At 37.8% G+C, this 18,731-nt stretch overlaps 1 protein-coding gene across 1 annotated transcript; it reads right to left on the minus strand.

Moving 5' to 3' along the window:
- Positions 1-3,599: 3,599 nt before the first annotated feature.
- LOC122055219 (zinc finger BED domain-containing protein RICESLEEPER 2-like) lies at positions 3,600-4,280 on the minus strand. The gene has a single exon (XM_042616591.1). It carries the CDS (start codon positions 4,278-4,280, stop codon positions 3,600-3,602), a length of 681 nt encoding a protein of 226 aa, XP_042472525.1.
- Between the last annotated feature and the right edge of the window lie 14,451 nt (positions 4,281-18,731).

The following is an 18,731-nucleotide window of genomic DNA, read 5'->3' on the forward strand; positions in this document are numbered from 1 at the left end:
TCACATTAGTTCAATCATTGTAAGCACTTATGTGAAAATTAAACCTAATTATTTAATAAATACACCATACTTTTTAACTACCACACTAAACCCTTGTTTCATAATCGCTACATTTGCATCTTTTGCTTGAAAGAAATATCAAAATTTACCACCATACCATGAGAGCATAACCTAATGGGGTTCTGTCTTGCCAGTTGCTTCATGGGCCGGCATCCTAGGATAGATGGCATAAGAATTATTGGTCCTCGTTGGAAGATTAATCACACATATTTCTTGTACAGAAATGAGTGGGTGGTCTACTACTTTGACACAAAAGAAGATCGTAAAAAGGTTCTGCAGGGAAGACCATATTTTATCTTTGGTATTTCTATTTTTCTGAAGATCATATCAAGGTGTTTTCTCTTTAATGAAGACTATCACTTTGTTCCTGCTTGGATTCAAATCTATGGGTTGCCGCCAGATTGTTGGACACAAAATGTGCTAAGTATGATTGGTTCGGAGGTTGGAAAACCGTTGTACACTGATAACTTGACACATACAAGGGACTGTTTGGAGTATGCTAGACTCTTGGTGGAAATTCCGGCCATTGAAGAGAGGGTGTATGAGGTTCCCATCACTTTACCTACTGAAGTTCAAGTTGATCTCCGTATCATTTATGAAAGCTTACCGAATTTCTACGAAATGTGTAAAAGATTGGGCCATCGTTTGGACACTTGTCGTCGAAGTGATGGCCCGACGAGGTAGCAAGCAAATCGGTTAAGAGATAATGTCCAAAATGGTGCCAATGAGCAGTGGCAATGGAGGCCAAGGTCACAATCAACAAGGGGACGGGGGAGAACAAGAATGAGGTATAAAACTCGTTCGAAGCAGCAATGGAGGTCATCTCAACAAACACAGAATGTGGAAGTTGCTGTTGAAGTTCAAGGCATTGGAGTCCAAGGTGTTGTTGACCAAGTCGGACTCTAAGGTGATGTTGACCATAATGTTGAAGACATTGGTGATCATGTTGGAGACCAAGTTGTTGACCAAGATGTTGTACACGATGTTGAAGACATTGGTGTCCAAGGAGAAGCTGCTAAAAACATGGAAGTCCAAAATATTGAAGCTCATGAAGTTGTTGACCATATCATGGAATTCCATAATGTTCAAGTCCAAGATGTTGTTGATCACATTGGTGTCCAAGTTGTTGACCATGATGAATTTCTTGTTGACCACATTGGCATTCAAGGAGCTGTTGAGGTTGCTACCAAAGATAACGTTGCAAATTATCCACCTTTTGTCAACACAAGGGCGGTTGAAGAACTCCAACAGTCGTTGGGTGTGCAGCAGATGACAACATCCAGCAGGGGGATCTCCTCTTCATCCTCCATGAAATACATCTAATGAATCCTCATTCTCCTCCATACCTACAGCTACTACATCAACCACAAATGGAGACATAAAAGGAGCCACAAAGGAGGTGATGCCGACACCAAGGAGCGAGAGCCAACTTCGGGCGCGAGCAGCCCGGCGAGGTGGCGGATGAAGGTGGCCGCATGGAACATTAGGGGCTTTAACAAGTCCCTAAAACATTTTTTTTGGGGGGGGGGGGGGGGGGGTTGCATCACCTACTCAAACAAAAAGATATTCAAGTTATGACACTTATCGAAACCAAGCTCAATAAAGATTCTCTAGATATCATCATGCAAAGAAGTTCTCAGGTATAGGGATGAAAAACAATTTTATTTATTCTAACAGAGGTCGTATTTTACTTCTATGGGATATGCACAGGGCCACTTTGGATATTCTTACTATAATGGATCAATATTTACATTGTCGTGTTCATTGCTTTATTACGGCTCGGGTTTCTTTGGTGACATTTGTATATGGTTTTCATTCTATCATAATAGGGCGACCTTTATGGACTTATCTGACGTATGCTCCTTGGAGAAATGATTACGGAACCTTGGCTCATTATAGAAGATTTTAACTCACCTTTGGTACTTCAAGATAAAGGTGGGGAACCAGTTTCTAATTATGAAATACATGACTTGGAGTGTTTTGTTCACACTTGTGGTTTGGTTGATCTTCGCTCTATTGGGTGTCGTTTGACATTGACAAATGAAAGGGTTTCTTGCAAGCTAGATCGTGCTATGGTGAATTTACAATGGCTTGTTACGGATTATGACAGTTATGTGAAATTTTCTCCTCCCGAATGTCTATCGGATCACTCTTATAGCATAGTTTCAACACATGCAAGGGAGAGAGAATCCAATAGGTCTTTCATGATTATTGTGGGTAACTTTATTAGTTTCTTAGGGTGCTATGATTACACCCATTATGACATGACAAACAACACAATAGTTTCTTTGACTGGGCAGTCGACTAGGAATGAACAGAATACCCAGTCAAAGAAATGTTAATGGGTGATGACCATATCTTAGAAAATTATTAATGGAATTCTAATAACATTACATTGTACGTGCATGTATTTCTTTGACATGTTAATGGGATTAGGCTAATTGAATATAATGAACAATGTTTTTCATTTATGACAGTATGGGTGATGCAACACAATAAATTCTAAAAGGAAATTGTCCTAAAAGACAGAGAGTCAAAACATCATACAAAAAATATCATATTTTAACAAATTAGACAATAATTACCAAATATGAGATTCCCAAATGATGCAATAAGCTCAAGGAGAAAAAGGTGAGAGCAAAGTACAAGATTCACAATGAAGTCTAGTCACCACCAGCAGGTAGCATGCACTCATCACCATTGGTCTCCAAGCATGCTGTTGAAGGAACAATTGCAAGAGCATCCACGGAAGACACTAACAGAACAAAGATGAAGTGTGAGAAATAATTAACTAGAAGAGAAGTAAATAAGTAGTAAAATGTGTCATACCTTCTGTTTCATTTCCTATCCAATCTTGTGAACATATCAAGCATTCTATAATCGCTGGATCTGTTGAACTTAAATACTGATTTAGAGTTCTTGCATCACTATCTAATGGAGCGACTGAAATAATAATGCCCATATTATCACGGGCCATCATAGAAAGCACAGGATATTTGGCAGCATTATATTTCCACCATGCCAGGATATCAAAATTGTCTTCAGAACCTTTTGAGGGATGAACAACCTCTTCCTAGTACATATCCAGATCAGATCTTGCTGGATGACAAGAGGATGTCTCTTTAAGATACTGATCCAATCCACGCTGTGTATCAGACAATGTGATACGAGAAGTCTTGCATTCTCCACCATTTACGTATTCACTCCCACTGTAACCACTATTGTTCCCGGCATAAAAGGCTTAAAGTTTTGAAGAATTAGCAGAGTGACCTACATACTCATTATATAGATTTATAAAGCAGTCACGAACATTGTCAATCCTTGTTTTTGCTTCAAATGCATCATCATAAATTTGCTTGAAGAAGTACTCAACAGACTTCATCTTGTAACGCGGATCTAAAACAAATGCAATTGCCATTAACATTCTATTCGAGTCCCAGTATTGTTCAAATTTCTAAAGCATCTGCTTAGCCATACATGCAACAAAGGGTTGCGGACTCTTATACCAAGTCTTCAAGAGAAGATGAAGACCACACATGTCATTGAAGTATAGATTTGCAGTTGGGATTTTGGTGGTCCAAAGCTTGGTAAAGAACATCTAGACACTCAATGACAGCTCTAACATCTTCCCAATCTTTGGGTGAAAGAAAGCTAGCATTGTCCACATCACTTTCTGCCAAGTGTTTGAAAGCCTCTTGATAATGGCATGCAGTTTCCAGCATCATATATGTTGAGGGCCAATTAGATGGAGCATCGAGAACTAATGGTTTTTCTAGGATGCCTATTTGCTCTGCATTTTTCTGAAGTATGGATAGCCTTTCTTGTGATGATTTTACAAATTGCACGCTAACACGAACTCTATCAATGACTTCACATGCTGCTTCCAGGCTTTTGTGAACAATGGCATTCAGCAAATTCCCACAAGACCGAGCATAAAATAGATCACCATTTGAAATAAGAAAACCCTTTGCGCGGAGGTATCCTATAAGCTCACTTGCCACAAAATCACTGGTGCTACAGTTATCTAGCAGTACAACACATAGCTTCCCATCAATATTCCATTCCTGCAATCTCTCCATTATGGTTTTGCTCACATCCTGCCCAAGTTCAGAAGGCCCGAGAGGAAAGAAGTTGATAATTTTCTTCTGAAGCTTCCAATCATTGTCAACATAGTGGCAGGTTAAACACACATAGTCCATGTCTGCAATAGATTTCCACATATCGACTGTGAGGCTAACTCGGGAATGTATCTTGTCTAGCATTTAATATATTTGACAGCATAAAAAATTATGATACAATTATATACACTGAATAAATTATGACAAATGACACAATCAAAACACATAGGCAGTCGACTGATATAGACTGCCTTTTCTCTGAGATTCGACAGTCTGGTGATGATTGAACTACTTGTGAAGTTGGAGCATCTACGACAATTGAACGGGCATAATGACTGTGTCTTAATCATTATTAGTATAATTAATATAATGAGATTATGCTATGTTATCCAGATTTGTATAAGGGTCCCACTTTTGACCATTAATATCCTATATTCTACATATAGGATATATACTCAGGGGTCCATATAACAATTATCGCATAGTGATTGTGTCGTTGGATTATGAACCCCTAATTACAATTAAGTACAAGTGCATGATAGTTATAATATCATGGTATCCAATGATATGATGCTATTTTTAGTTCATTGGGATTCCCCTGTGATAATTATAATATGACAGTAACATGAGATTAGTCCATTTTTAATGTGATCAAAATAGGGAGTAGTAAAGATTAAGTCTAGGGGGAGGGTAGTACAATTTTTTAATTTTTGCAAAAATTTTATAACTGTTATTTTTATGGTTTATCCTAACTTAACTTAGGTTTGCTCACATCAAAAAGGGGAAGATTATAAGTACCCCGTGGTGGTTTTGATGTGATCAACCAAGTCAAGTTATGTCATATTGGTATTTTAACCCCTATGTCTGAGTGTGCAGGAACTTAGGAGGATAGGAAGTCGAGCAAAAGACGCAGCTAGCGAGAAAGACCGTACGGGAGAGAGTCGACAGGCTTGGTACGTTTGAGGGATGAGGTGCCGTGGAAGAATACACGGGCAGACGAGAAGGAGGTGCTCGGCATTTTCGAGGGACGAGAAGCCAGAGTAAAAGTTTGCTCGAAGGCCGAAAATTGAGTTCGAGTGAGCCCTATTCCAGATAGCTGAGATCACCCAAGTAGAGCCGGAGCCGAAGTGGAAGACTCGGACCCAAGCAAGTGGAGCTAGAGCTAGAATCTAGACCAAACAAGTTAATATGAGGTTAACTCTGGTCCAGGAGCCCGGAACCCTTCCGGGCACCCGGAGCAAGTTTTTATCCAGAACGTGATGTGGCACGTTTCATTGCGATGGGGATAAAAGTTTATCTCCCCTAGGTGCCTGGAACCCTTCTAGGTGCCCTGACTAGGGCTATAAATATAGCCCTAGTCCTAGAAGCTAAAATAGAACACTTGTAATCAATTCCTTTCTTGTTTATCTTTGTAATTGTGTGCTTCAGAGTTGTTAGAGGCGACTCCGCAAAGAGGAGAATCTTAGTGCACTTTTCAAGGTCTTGGATTAACAACCTCCCCAGTTGTAACTAAGTAAATTGTTTGTGTCTCTTCCTTTCTTTATTTTAGTCTCTTAATTCTTTTATACAAGTGTTAGTTTATTAAGCTGTTAAAGTCTGAGGAAGGTTCATTTTTCTTTGCAGGGCTATTAACCCCCTCTAGCCGGTCGCCAAAGGGACCAAGATAGTAAACTAGGGTATGCTAACTATGATATGTTACGCAGATTAATAAATATGCAACGTATACCTACATTCTACTTTGACCTGAAACATAGGTGTGAGACTTGCATCGAAGCGAAAATGACAAGGTCATTCTTTCAACACGTTAAAATAAACAATGAACCACTCAGTTTAATCCACACTGATATGTGTGACCTAAAAGATACATCAACTTGTAGTGGAATAAGTATTTTTATACTTTATTGATAATAACACAAAATATTATTTTGTGTATCTTCTCAAAAGGAAGAATGAACTTATAAATAAATTTGTTCTTTATAAAAAAAAGATATTGAAAACCAACTTAATAAAAAAGATTAAGATCGTTCAAGTGATCGAGACGGTAAATATGTATCACTGTTAGCTAAATTGTGTTGAACATGGGACCAGACATGAAACAACATCTCACTATACTCATCGGTAATATGGCATTGCTAAACAAAAGAATCACAATCTAAATGGGATGATGAATGCTCTTCAATTGAGTTCTAGACTACTAGAGTGCATGTGGAGGAAAGTTATGTTAACAACTAATAATCTTTTAAATAATGTGTCCCGAAAGAAAATAGATAAAAGTCCTTATTAGTTATGGAATGGAAGATAATCATCCTATAGATGCTTGTGAGTATGAGAGTATATTGATAAAGTTTTGGCGTCTGATCCAAAAAGGATTAAGATATGACTAAAAATTATCAATTACATATCTATTGGATATGCACATAACATCTCTGCATATCAATTTTTTGTGTATGATTCACAAATGTTAGATATACATAAGAACTCGATAATAGAATTGAGAAATATCTCATTCTTCGAATATATATTTCTGTATAAGACCTAAGAGAAAGGAAGTTCCTTAAAATGGACATATGAAACACAAGAAAAGAAGGAGAACCAGTTGTGTATCATTTGTGACATTTATCCTAGCTTTTTGTTGTAACGCCCGAAAATTCTCAAACTTGCATTAGAATTATTCTATGATTTTTCTGGAAATTTTAGATATTTTTCCGGAATTTTTCGAGTAGCGGAAGTAGCAAAAATAATTAGAAGAATAAAAAGGCTTAAGCGGGAATCGAACCCGGGACCTCTTAGGTCCGCTAAACCTTTAGTTAGCCTTAGTAACCGGTGAACCCAGCAGGGCCGTGCTGAAAGGAAAGGAGAATCAAATATATTTATATTTAAGTTGGGCTTAATTATCCGCTTAATATAAATAGGAAAAACTTAAGTGTGGGTTTGGTTTAATTTGGTTCGGCACCCCTCTCCTCACAAAACCTCACGCCAATTCTTTTCTCCAAACCCTCACCGACGCCAACCCCTCCTTCCTCTCCTTCTCTCGGCGCCAACACCCAAACAACCTAGGGTCCCAAGGTCACTTTCCGGCGACGATTTCAGCACGAGGACGTTCCCCTCCGCGAGTAGAGCACGTGGACGCAAGCGGATCGTCGAGAAGTCGTCTCCACCGGAATTCCTAGCGATTAGATTTGTAAGAAATCTAGCACACAAGGTAAGAAACCCCTCACCTGCAGTATAAGTAGCTCTCGTTTGATTGCATGCTTATAATTTAGTTATATGTAGATTTTTATCGACATCTAGAATGTATTTAATTCTCTTCGCAGATTTAGGGGTTAGTTGAGTACCTCTGGATGGGCCGGACGCGTTTTTCCTCTTCAGATAGAGGTTCTAGACGTCGTCGGGTGCCTAGAGGTGGTTTCCCTATTAGAGAGGAGAGTTGGAGCACACTAGGTGTTCGATAAAAATGTTTAGCGCAACATTAGACAGTTTTAACAGTATAGTTAAATGTATAGAAACATTTAAAACAGCATATCAGTTTTATTCCAGCTTTATGGGACTAGATGTCCAATGGGTGGGCTCCCACAGTCGCCTCTAGGTTAAGACAACCTAGTTTTGGGTTCAGAAAACCTGGATTCAGCTAATTAGCATTTCAGTATTTTACTTTCAGCAGCGGCACTGTACTGGATTAGATATCCACTGGGATGGACTCCCATAGTCGTCCCTAGGTTTAGCTAACCTAGTAAACCCTACTAGATTTGGAACTTACAATCCCGGGTTTAGATAGGGATGCGCGCACAACAAGTACAGTTGCCAGAGCCCTACAGCAGCATGTTTAGTATTTTCATCTATTATTTATAATAGTTTTCCAAATCAGTTTTAAAACATAATGGAATTCAGTATTAGCTCAGTCTCAGCTTAGCTCACTTTTGTATCAACTCAGCTTATTTCAGTTGTTAAATATGATAGCTTCATATACAGTTATAGACATGTTATGATCAGTTTTATTTTATGTTCAGTTTATGTTATGCCATGCCTTGTATGATACCATGCCATGCCATGCTTGCATATCCAGTATGTTTTTCAAACAGCATGATTCAAAAGCATATTTGCATTGTATGCATGATTTAGTGAGGTAGATGGTTTCTTACTAAGCTTTTTAGCTTACAGATACTATTTTCCTTATACTGCAGATACAGGTAAAAGGAAAATGGATTAGCAGTGGAGGCTGGAGGTCAGTGCAGATGAGGATGTGTGTGGCAGGAACTGGAATAAAGATCCTAGGGATCTAGTTTTATTTTACTACGCATTAGAACTTGTAGCAAGCCTAGTTATTAAAGTCTTGTTCTCTTTTCCCTTATGCTTCGCATTCTAGTATGGTTAATTGTATGAATTAGTGAACATGCATTCTAGTATGTTAAATGTTATGAACTAGTTAATCATGCACCCTATCATGCTTAGAATACTATCTTTGTGATGATAGAATGTTTGGCATTTAATGTAGAAATGTTACGAGTAGTTTTGGCACGAATAAGTGCTGAAATCAGACAATTGGCACGAAATCAGTAACTCGAATCGATCAGCTGATCGATTCGAGGGTTTCCAATCGATCGATAGATCGATTGGGCAACTTGTGTCGCGAACAGAAGGCGTCTGGATCAATCAGACGATCGATCGAGTCAATTCTGTCGCGAACAGAAGGTTTCGGGATCGATCACTGGATCGATTGGCCAGCCTGGATCAATCAGCCGATCGATCTAAATTATCGTCCGAGCACAGTAGCCGGCTGGATCGATCCGACCATTTCAATCGATCAATGGATCGATTGGGAGGTCTGAAAACGGCTGGGAAGGGTTTATCTCAGCTCCTTGACCATGGGGGATGTAATGACGACATGAATAGCTTAGACTACACCCCCTTAGCGTGCATAGAATCATGAAAAGTTAATAGTTGAGCAAAATTTCAATTAGTACAGTTTCCGCATCTAGGCTTTAGAGATGGTCAGGGAATAGTTAGCACAGCATAACTGTAGCGACCGACCTTACAGCCAGTACCCAGAAGGTGGGTCGTTACATTTGTAGACATTTATTATGTAATAAAGAATCACATTTGGTCAAAAACATTTATTTGTAGTTCATTTAATTTAGATCATAAATAGCATAGTGTGTGGTGTCACACACAGAAGATAGTGTTATCATTCCTTTATAAATTATAAACAGTTGCTCACGACCAAGATGGAAAGGAACAAACCATCGAAAGGTCGTAATGTAATTAGATATTAGTTTATCTTGACTATATAATTACACTAGTATACTTAGAGTGTATTGAGTAGGACCATTTGAGGTAGCTTCTTTTTATACTGACTATATAAAAGAACGAAGCCTCTGTTATTATGGAAGTGTAAACTCTTAACCCTAATATAATAACAAGCACATATATTTAATGTTTATTTCTTTAATTTATCAAAGGGTGAGATTTAGCTCGATAAATCAAAAGGCCCGATAAGTTGGGAAATGATATTACTTATAGTGTGTGTTGTTGATTATAGAAGGACACTGTGTCCTAGTGAGCTAGGTTGATAATGTCCCCAAGAGGAGCTCATAAAGTTTGTCATGTAAACCCTGCAGGTGGACTTAGTCCGACATGACAATAAGGATGAGTGGTACTACTCTTGGAACTAGATACTAATTAAATGAGTTGTCAGTAACTCACTTGATTAGTGGACATTCGATATCTTAAACACAGGGAGTCTAATGCACTCATAATAAGAAGGAGCCCAAAATGTAATTTGAGATTGGTGCGGTAGTTCAATAATAATTCTTTAGTGGTATGAATTATTATTGATGAATTTAAGTTGTGTGTTCGGGGCGAACATGGGAAGCTTATTTTCATTGGGAGACCAAAACTAATTCCTCCTCTCGGTCCCTATCGTAGCCTCTTAATTATAGAGTATTATACCCACCTTTCTACCCACCATGAGGTGGCCGACCAAGCTAGCTTGGAGACCAAGCTAGGGCCGGCCAAGGCTTGGCTCATGGAAGCCTTAAGGTGGTCGGCCCTAGCTTGGGCTCCAAGCTAGGTGGGCTGGCCACATTAAAATAAAAGGAGATTTATTTTTTAAATTTTTTCTGATGTGGAAGATAAGATTTAAAGGAGAGTTTTGAAATTAAAAATTTCCTTTTATAGCTTTCACAAAAGATTAAGAGAAAGAGACTAATCTCTTTCCTTATTTGTAAATTAAAAGGATACTTTTAATTTTGGTGAAAACTTTCCTAATTTGTTTATCATCCACATGTTTAAAAGGAAATTTTAAATCATAAAAGTTTCCTTTTATAACTGACCATGAAGGGATTAAAAGGAGAATTTTTTTTTTAAATTTTTCCGGAAGCAAATAAGGAAACTTTATTTTTTCAGTGAAAATTTTTCCTTATTTGTTTGGGCATTGATATGGCCGGCCATGTGAGGTTAAGAGGAAAAATTTATTTAATTTTTCTTAATAACCATTGGCTAACAAATAAGGAAGTTTTAATTATTTGGCAAAAACTTTCCTTATTTGCCTAGACCAAGGATTATAAAAGAGGGGGTAGAGGTGCCTTCATGAGACACATCCTCTATTCTTTTCCTCCCTCTTTTCCTTGGTGGTGTGGCCGGCCCTATTCCTCTCCTCTCCTCTTGTTGGCCGAAACTTCTCTCTTTGGTGGAGCTCTTGTTTGTGGCCGGATCAAGGAAGGAGAAGAAGGAGAGAAAGCAAGCCTCGTCTCTAGCATCCCTTGGATCATTGTTGGTGGCCGAACCTCTTCACTTTTGGAGGAGCTTTTGGTGGCCGAACCTCTTCATCTTGGAGGAGCTTTTGGTGGCTGAATTCTAAAAGGAAGAAGAAGGTGGTTGGTGGTTCTCATCTTGGAAGATCGTCGCCCACACGACTTTCGGGATTAGAAGAGGAATATGGTAGAAGATCAAGGGTCGTTGTTCGCAAACGAAAGGTATAACTAGTAATTTCTATTTCCGCATCATGCTAGTTTTTCCTTTGTAAGAATTCCAAATACAAGAGGCTAGATGATTCTAGAGTTCGAATTCGTTTCGATGTTGTGTTCTTTGTTTTCTTTTTCGAACTTGTGTTTCGATTGTTTCTTTTCATTAATCTATGGTTATTTTAGGAAAGTTAAATATTAAATTTCCTTAAAAGGCTTTGTCAAGTCGGTGATGGTTACTCCCATATCCAAGAAGGCCATGTACCTCGCCACGTTTGTACTGGAAGCCGATTTTGGAAATTAATATTTAAAAGACCTTATAACATAGGTGGATTTGGATCAAAAGTGTAAAGTTCTGCAGGCGATCCAAGTCCTAACATAAAAGAACATATAAATTAAACTTTGGATCAAAAGTGTAAAGTTTCGCAGGCGATCCAAATTTAATTTAAAAGAACACATGGTAGCTAGGAAAGGTTCAGACCTTTGTACAAAATTTTGTGCAGTGGAACCATTAGGCTTTCCGAATAGAAACCAACAATTAGTATCAGAGCTAGGGTTTGCCTCTGTGTATTTGGTTTTCTAGTTTAATTATGCACATGTCATACATAATTTAGGCAGGATAATAGTAGAATGTGCTAACTTGGTGGTTGCATACTCCAACTATTATGACTTATGGTTGTTATGTGTGATTGGACCCATGGACATGTCATGGGCAATTTTTATTGTGTGTGCATGATTGTATTGTAACTAATACAACAGGAGCTGTGTTAGCCCTAGGTTTTATTTTTACAATTTATTCGATCTAGACCTCTTGTAAATTCCCTTATGGAATATAGGATCGAGGCACCGTCTGTAACTGTGTATCATTTATGACACATGTTGCAGTTTCTTATGGTACTTCATCTTGTACTGTTGATACTAAGGTAGACGTGTTTTATCTTATTTCTTCAAGAACAATTTTACTTTGGTTCCAACAATGACCTTCTGATCTTTAGGACTATATAACCACCTTTCGTTCCTTTAGGATAACTCACAAGCGAACTTCTGTACGTGATTCCAACTTGTCAGTGTCTCCTTTCAGCACATGTGCTGGACTATCCCAAATCTGAATATGTTTCAGACTAGGCTTACGCCTATTCCACAATTCAATGGGAGTAAAGGTTACTGACTTAAAAGGTACCATATTCATTAAGTATACTGTCGTTTCCAGAGCATATCCCCGAAATGAATTAGGTAATTCAGAATAACTCATCATCAATTTAACCACTTCCATAAGAGTCCTATTCCTTCGCTCTGCTACACCAAGTGCAGATAGTTGGGATAGAATTCTGACCTCTGATAAGTAACTCCTGTACTTTCCTAAGAGGTACTCGACACCACGATCAGACCGTAGTGTCTTGATACTTTTACCATGATATTTGTCCACATCAGCCTTGTACTCTTTGAACGTATCAAAGCACTCGGACTTGTGGCGCATCAAGCAAATATATCCGTGTCTCGAATAGTCATCTATTCAAAACTACCTCTTGTCTGGATAGTCATAGGTGCATACAAATCAGAATGAACCAATTCCAACATATCTTTGGCCTTAAAAGATCTCTTGGTCATTTTTCCTTCCAAGCAGGTTTCTTAGGTTGGAAAAATTTTCCACCACTAATGAACCCAAAGGTTTATCAGCTATATACCTTTGAATCCTACTTAAGTTAATATGACCTAGCCTTAGATTCCAAAAATATGTTTGGTTTAGTTTTGAAGGCTACTTTCTCTTATTAGATTTAGAAGATGAATTATTAAATACCATTTGTTGCATTGTGGGAGTTATTGATTTTACAATTTGTCAACCAATGTACCAGAACAGATAACTTCCCTATTCTTCTTGACAACTACTTTGTCATCAGAAGAAATATCCATTAATAAAAGTTTTAGAAACTAAAATCAATTTCTTCCTAAAACTTAGTACATAAAGACAATTTCTTAAAACAATATAAACTTCTCCCACTACAACAGCCGCCACTTTCGTAGCATTGCCCATGTAGACGGTAATTTCCCTTTCATATAGTCGTTGGGTTTTCTAGAACCCCTACAGTTAATTGCATACATGATAAGTGGGTCCTATATCTACACACCAGGTACCGGTAGATAATATCACTAAATATATTTCTACAACTAATGAATAGGATACCTTTGTTGTTCTTAATTTCTAAGAGGACAGTCCACCTTCTAATGTCTATACTGCTTGTATGTGAAGTACTTGCCCTTTGGCTTCTTCACACTTGCTTTCGGTTCAGTCCCTAGAGATCGATTCACAATCTTTGCTTGTTTCTTCTTCTTCTTGCCTTTCGGCTTAGAAACAGAAATATTCTCAGTAATGTGAATTTGAGAACTTTGACGAAATAACCCTTCTACTACTTTTTTGTCAGAAGTTCCGCCAACATATAAACACTTTTGTTCATATCGTAGTTCAGGCGAGACTGCTCAAAACTCTTAGTCAGTGTCTGGAATATGATATCGACCTAGGTTTCCCCATCGATTTCATCTTCAAGGATTTCTATCTCATGAGCCATCATCTTGAGGATATGATCCCTCATGGGTGTCCCCTCAATTATGGTGGTCGTTATCAAGTTTCTCATAGCCTCTTGCATAGCAGCCCGATTCTGGTGTCAGATGAGTTTCTTGAGATTGCGTCTTTATATCATAAGTAGTAAGCATGACCTGATGCTGATGTTGCAGCACATTTGACCTAGGTGCCAAATGTAACACTGCATCATCTCATCTGCCCTGACCTATTTCTGATGATACTCAATCTCTTCTTCGCTAGAATCACTATTAGGCAGGCTAGGATAGACCTCAAAAGAACGAACCTATGACATTCAGCAGTTAAGACAATGTCCAAGTTTTTGTTTCCAATCTATGATATTGGGACTACTAAGTTTGTTGTCTATAATAGAAAGGGAATTGAAGGTCATCCTAAGAATTACAAAATCCTAAGTTTGATCAAAACTTAAGAATTTAAAATAATACTAATTCCTCAATATCATTTAAATTCACCAACACCTCAAACACCATGAATTTTGTATGCCACGTTAGTGTGGACGTATACAAATTCAAACATTTATAAGAGGGGAATTTACCCAATTATTTTATCTTGTCAACCTAACTTTATGACAAATAAAATTAATAGTTGGTTAATTTGGTCAAATCTTTAGAATTTAAAATAATATTGATTCCTCAAACAATATTATTTAAATTCACCAACACCTCAAACACCGGGAATTTTGTATGCCACGTTAGTGTGGACGTATACAAATTCAAACATTTGTAAGAGGAGGTTTTACCCATTAATTTTATTATATTGTTGTAACGACCACCCTTCTTACTACTACTACTCTCTAAGGATGACCGTTACTTAACTACTAATTCTACTTAACCGGTATGATTAAAAATCACATGGAAACCCTACCAAAAAATTCCAGTAGAGTCTCCCCTGTACCGGTGACCTTATTCAACAATACATGCAATATATACTCAGCCACAAGCGGCTGGAACACATATCAAACACACAAAAGGAATAACATCACCACGCAGTTTAATGAAATCAAATCATGCAAGTAATGAATAGCGGAAACAAAATAAAAACATACAATTAACTAACAGCGGAAGACTAAATGACTCATCTAATACATTCTTAATAAATGACAATCTTAATAAATTCTAAGTCCCAAGGCTTCCATAGTCCTGGCATCACACACCATCCGCGCCACCTTGTCGCCTTCCTTTCTATATCTTTTCCTTTCCTGTATCTGCAGTAAGAGGAAGTGTAGTCTATAAGCAAAATTTGCTTAGTAAGCGCTATCTAACTCACAAAATCACGAATGTGCATGTATACGAAAAGAACTAGAAACTATATGCTCTAAAAGAAATAAAGCATAAACATAACGGCTCATGTCAAACTAATAGCAAAGAAAAGCTAAGGAATCTACTCATGTAGTTCTAATAGTTAATCATGCTGCTCATCTAATAGGTAAACATGAAAACTACTCATCTACTAGATAAACATGGTAGAATAAAGAACTAAACTTACTGATTTTTAGTACTATATGAATCTTATTTCATTTGTTCTAAACTTAATCTTTAATACTTTATGTTTATGTAAAACTCGTTTTACTTGTCCAAAAACTTATACTTATAATACTTCAAAATAATAATCAACTTCTTCTTGGGCCCAGGCATAGTACCATCTTATGCGCATTCCCTAATAGGTTGGGGTAGCGAGCCACCAATCCTAAAAGAGCAGACCTCGGTCTACCAGGGCCAAGACCTCGGAATTGGACACTTGGATTTGTTTAACGACAACCTCGGAAGTCGGGTACTAGCCTCTTCTTAAAAGTAAAATACTTATAATCTTAATTACTTCTTCTTTAAATGCCTCGGCATTTTAATAGGCACCTTGTGTGCCAAAAATCCCTCAAGTCTTGACTTTGGGATCTACTTAAGGCCTCAACCTTTTCTTTTCTTTTCTTTTCTTTATCTTTTTTTACTCTTATCTTTTGGTACTTTAGTAGGAAACCACAACTAAAGCCGAAATAAATCTGTCCATGCTAAATGAGGTAGTAATGAAACAACAAGATCTACTAACTAGAATTTAAACTTGCTGAAATTGAAGCGTAACACAAAACTAGACTTGCTGAACTTAACATAAACTGTTCATGCTCATAATGTGAGTTCACATGCTTCAATTAAGGAATTAACAAGGAGAAACCAACCTTAAAACTAATCATGTGCATAGAATTAGCAAGGAAAAACTAAGCTACAATGACAAATTCTGCATACATAACCAATACAAAAGAAACCAGAAACTGATTGCTTTAAAGGAATGCCACTCATGCACATTTAATTACATAAGGAACTAGAACTCTAAATCTACTCATGTTCAACTAATAACATAAGGAACTAAAAATCTAAATCTGCAAGCAATGCTTATAAAAATCTGTGTACAATATTTATAAAAATCTGCATTTTATGAAGAACTGCACTTAATGGAAGAACTCTGCACTTAATGAAAATTGCACTTAATGGAAAACTGCACTTAATGGACCTACACATGCTGAACTGTTTCCAACCGAACAAAGCATAAGAACATGTTACTGCTGCTATCACAAATTGAAACATGATACACTAGAATAAAAACTACGTAGACAGGAATCTACACATTCTAAAACATTTCCAGCAAAACAAAAGGAAAGGATGCTTCTATTGAACTAGAACTCGCTAAACTTGCTAAAGGTTTAAACAAGACCCATATGAAACTTATTTTCATTTCTAGATCTGGCAAATTCTGATTAGAAACTCTATGGCAGCGACTTCAAAACTAACCGAATGCCTAGCAACCAAAATTCTTGTACAGCATGAACCGAAAACAAAGAAGGAATGTACAGCTTAATCCGAATAAAAAAGGAGAACTATGGCATGTTCCGAAATCAAAGAAGTCTAATAACCATCCTGCTAAAAGGCTACTGCATACAAAAGAACTCCAATCTGAATCTTATGAAGGCAAATTCAGGTTCATTACAGCAGCAAACAAAAGAACACAAACCTAAATTCTACATGTTCCGAAACCATGAAAGGGAGGCTAAATCCCTAACCATAATTTCTGTGCAACACAATCCGAAACAAAGATGGAAACTAAAACTCGAAACTAATTCTCCTGTTCTTCATGCTTAAACTAAATCAATCCTTCTCTTCTTTCTTTAAGGTTCACGGCAGTAAACAAAAAGGAATTGCTACCGGAAACCCAAAATCTGAATTGTTTCTCATGCTCATTGCCTAGAACAGCAAAATCCGAAGCAAGCAACCACAAGCTAAACAAACAAACAAGCAAACCATCGAATTCAAGAGAACAAGATCCGAAAATAGAGGAAGCAAGGAAACTCATGCAAAGCTTCGGGAACAAGGAGAAAATCAAGAATTAAACCTCGGAGCTATCCTACTGCAGGTGAGTAGCAACTTACCTTCGTTTCCTTGACTCACAGCCGAAGGAGGAACCTTCTAGCGCTTCTAGGGTTCGGGCAACTTGAGATTTCTGACCTCCTCTTATGCTCACCGACCCTCCTCGATGAAAGGATCACGACGGTGAAGAACCACCCCGAGTTAGCCACCCGCCGACCGCTGGAATCGTGCCCTAGCCGCGGCTTGTCTCCGCCCGAGCTGCCTTTGTCGCGCGAGAGAGGAAGGGATCGGGAGGGAAAAGGATTAGGTTTAGGTCACGGGAAAATTAAGCCTTAAGTTTCTCTTTTAATAACCCGGTATTCTGTTAACTTCCTTAAATAAAATTTCATACCTTTTCTAAACAGAACCGGTGGCTGGACCACTTGGTCAGCCGGGATTTGACCGAGCCAAAGGCCACAGGTTCAAATTCCCAGCCGAGCCTTTTATTCTCCTTTTATTCTGCTATTAACTATTTATTACCTAAATACAATTCGATCCTTATTTGATCAAGTAATAACTGCTAGCCCAGTTGGTTAGCCGGGTTTTGCTCGGGTCAGGGGTTGCCGGTTCAAGCCTCGGCTTGGATATTTTTTGTCGAAACTTCTTTCGTTTAGTAAAAATATCAAACGACCTCCAAAAATTGCATAAAAATATTCTATAAATTCCTAAAAATCTCTAGAATTTTTCTAAATTATTCTTAAATATTTTTAAGAACTTTTAGAACTCCTAATGAGGAAAATTGGGTCGTTACAATTGTCAACCTAACTTTTTGACAAATAAAATTAATAGTTGATTTTCCTTTAGTCACACAAATAATAGTAGTGGCTCCGTCGGGGAGGATACTATTAAATGTGCCTAAGTATATACCATTACTTGATACTTAGTCCATTAAATAGAATTGTGCCCCTTCAGTTGGAAAAGATCACACACTCCTAAATAATTTCCTATAACCATCCATTTTAGGAAGTTTGATCTAGTAATCCACAAACAAACTCATCCGTTGTGGAGGAAGGCACTCAGAGCCAACACGCAAGCTTGTTTTCATCACTTACAAATCAGTAATGGAGACCGTGGAATTTATTAAATTCCTCTCCCACTTAGTTATTTAAGGTGAGGAATTTTAACATAGCATGCATACATCACACATATCACAGTAAATAAAAGCAATAAATATGAAAATTAATTTTCCAACTATTATGGCCTTTTCCATCACTGTCCTTTGCGTGCTACCTGCCCTAGGGTTCATGCCGTCGGGTCCATCGAGCTTCATTTTTCGCTGCGCCTCTGGTCCTCCAATAGCACCACGCCTCGCAAGGATACGATCCGCGACAAATAAAATTTTTACATACATCGATCCTATATTCTACGAGGGAATGTACATGAGGTCTAGATCGAACAAAGTGTAAAAATGAACCCTATGTCTAATACAGCTCCTGCTGTATTTAATAAGTACAATCATGCACACACACAATAAAATGCCCTTGACATATCCAAGGGTCCAATCACACACAATAACCATAAGCCATAATAGTTGAAGCCTGCAACCATAGAGTTAGCATATCCTACTATTATCCTGCCTAAATTATGTATGACATGTGCATAATTAAAC

This window comes from Zingiber officinale, chromosome 3B (genome assembly GCF_018446385.1).
Source record: "Zingiber officinale cultivar Zhangliang chromosome 3B, Zo_v1.1, whole genome shotgun sequence".
Lineage (NCBI taxonomy): Eukaryota > Viridiplantae > Streptophyta > Magnoliopsida > Zingiberales > Zingiberaceae > Zingiber > Zingiber officinale.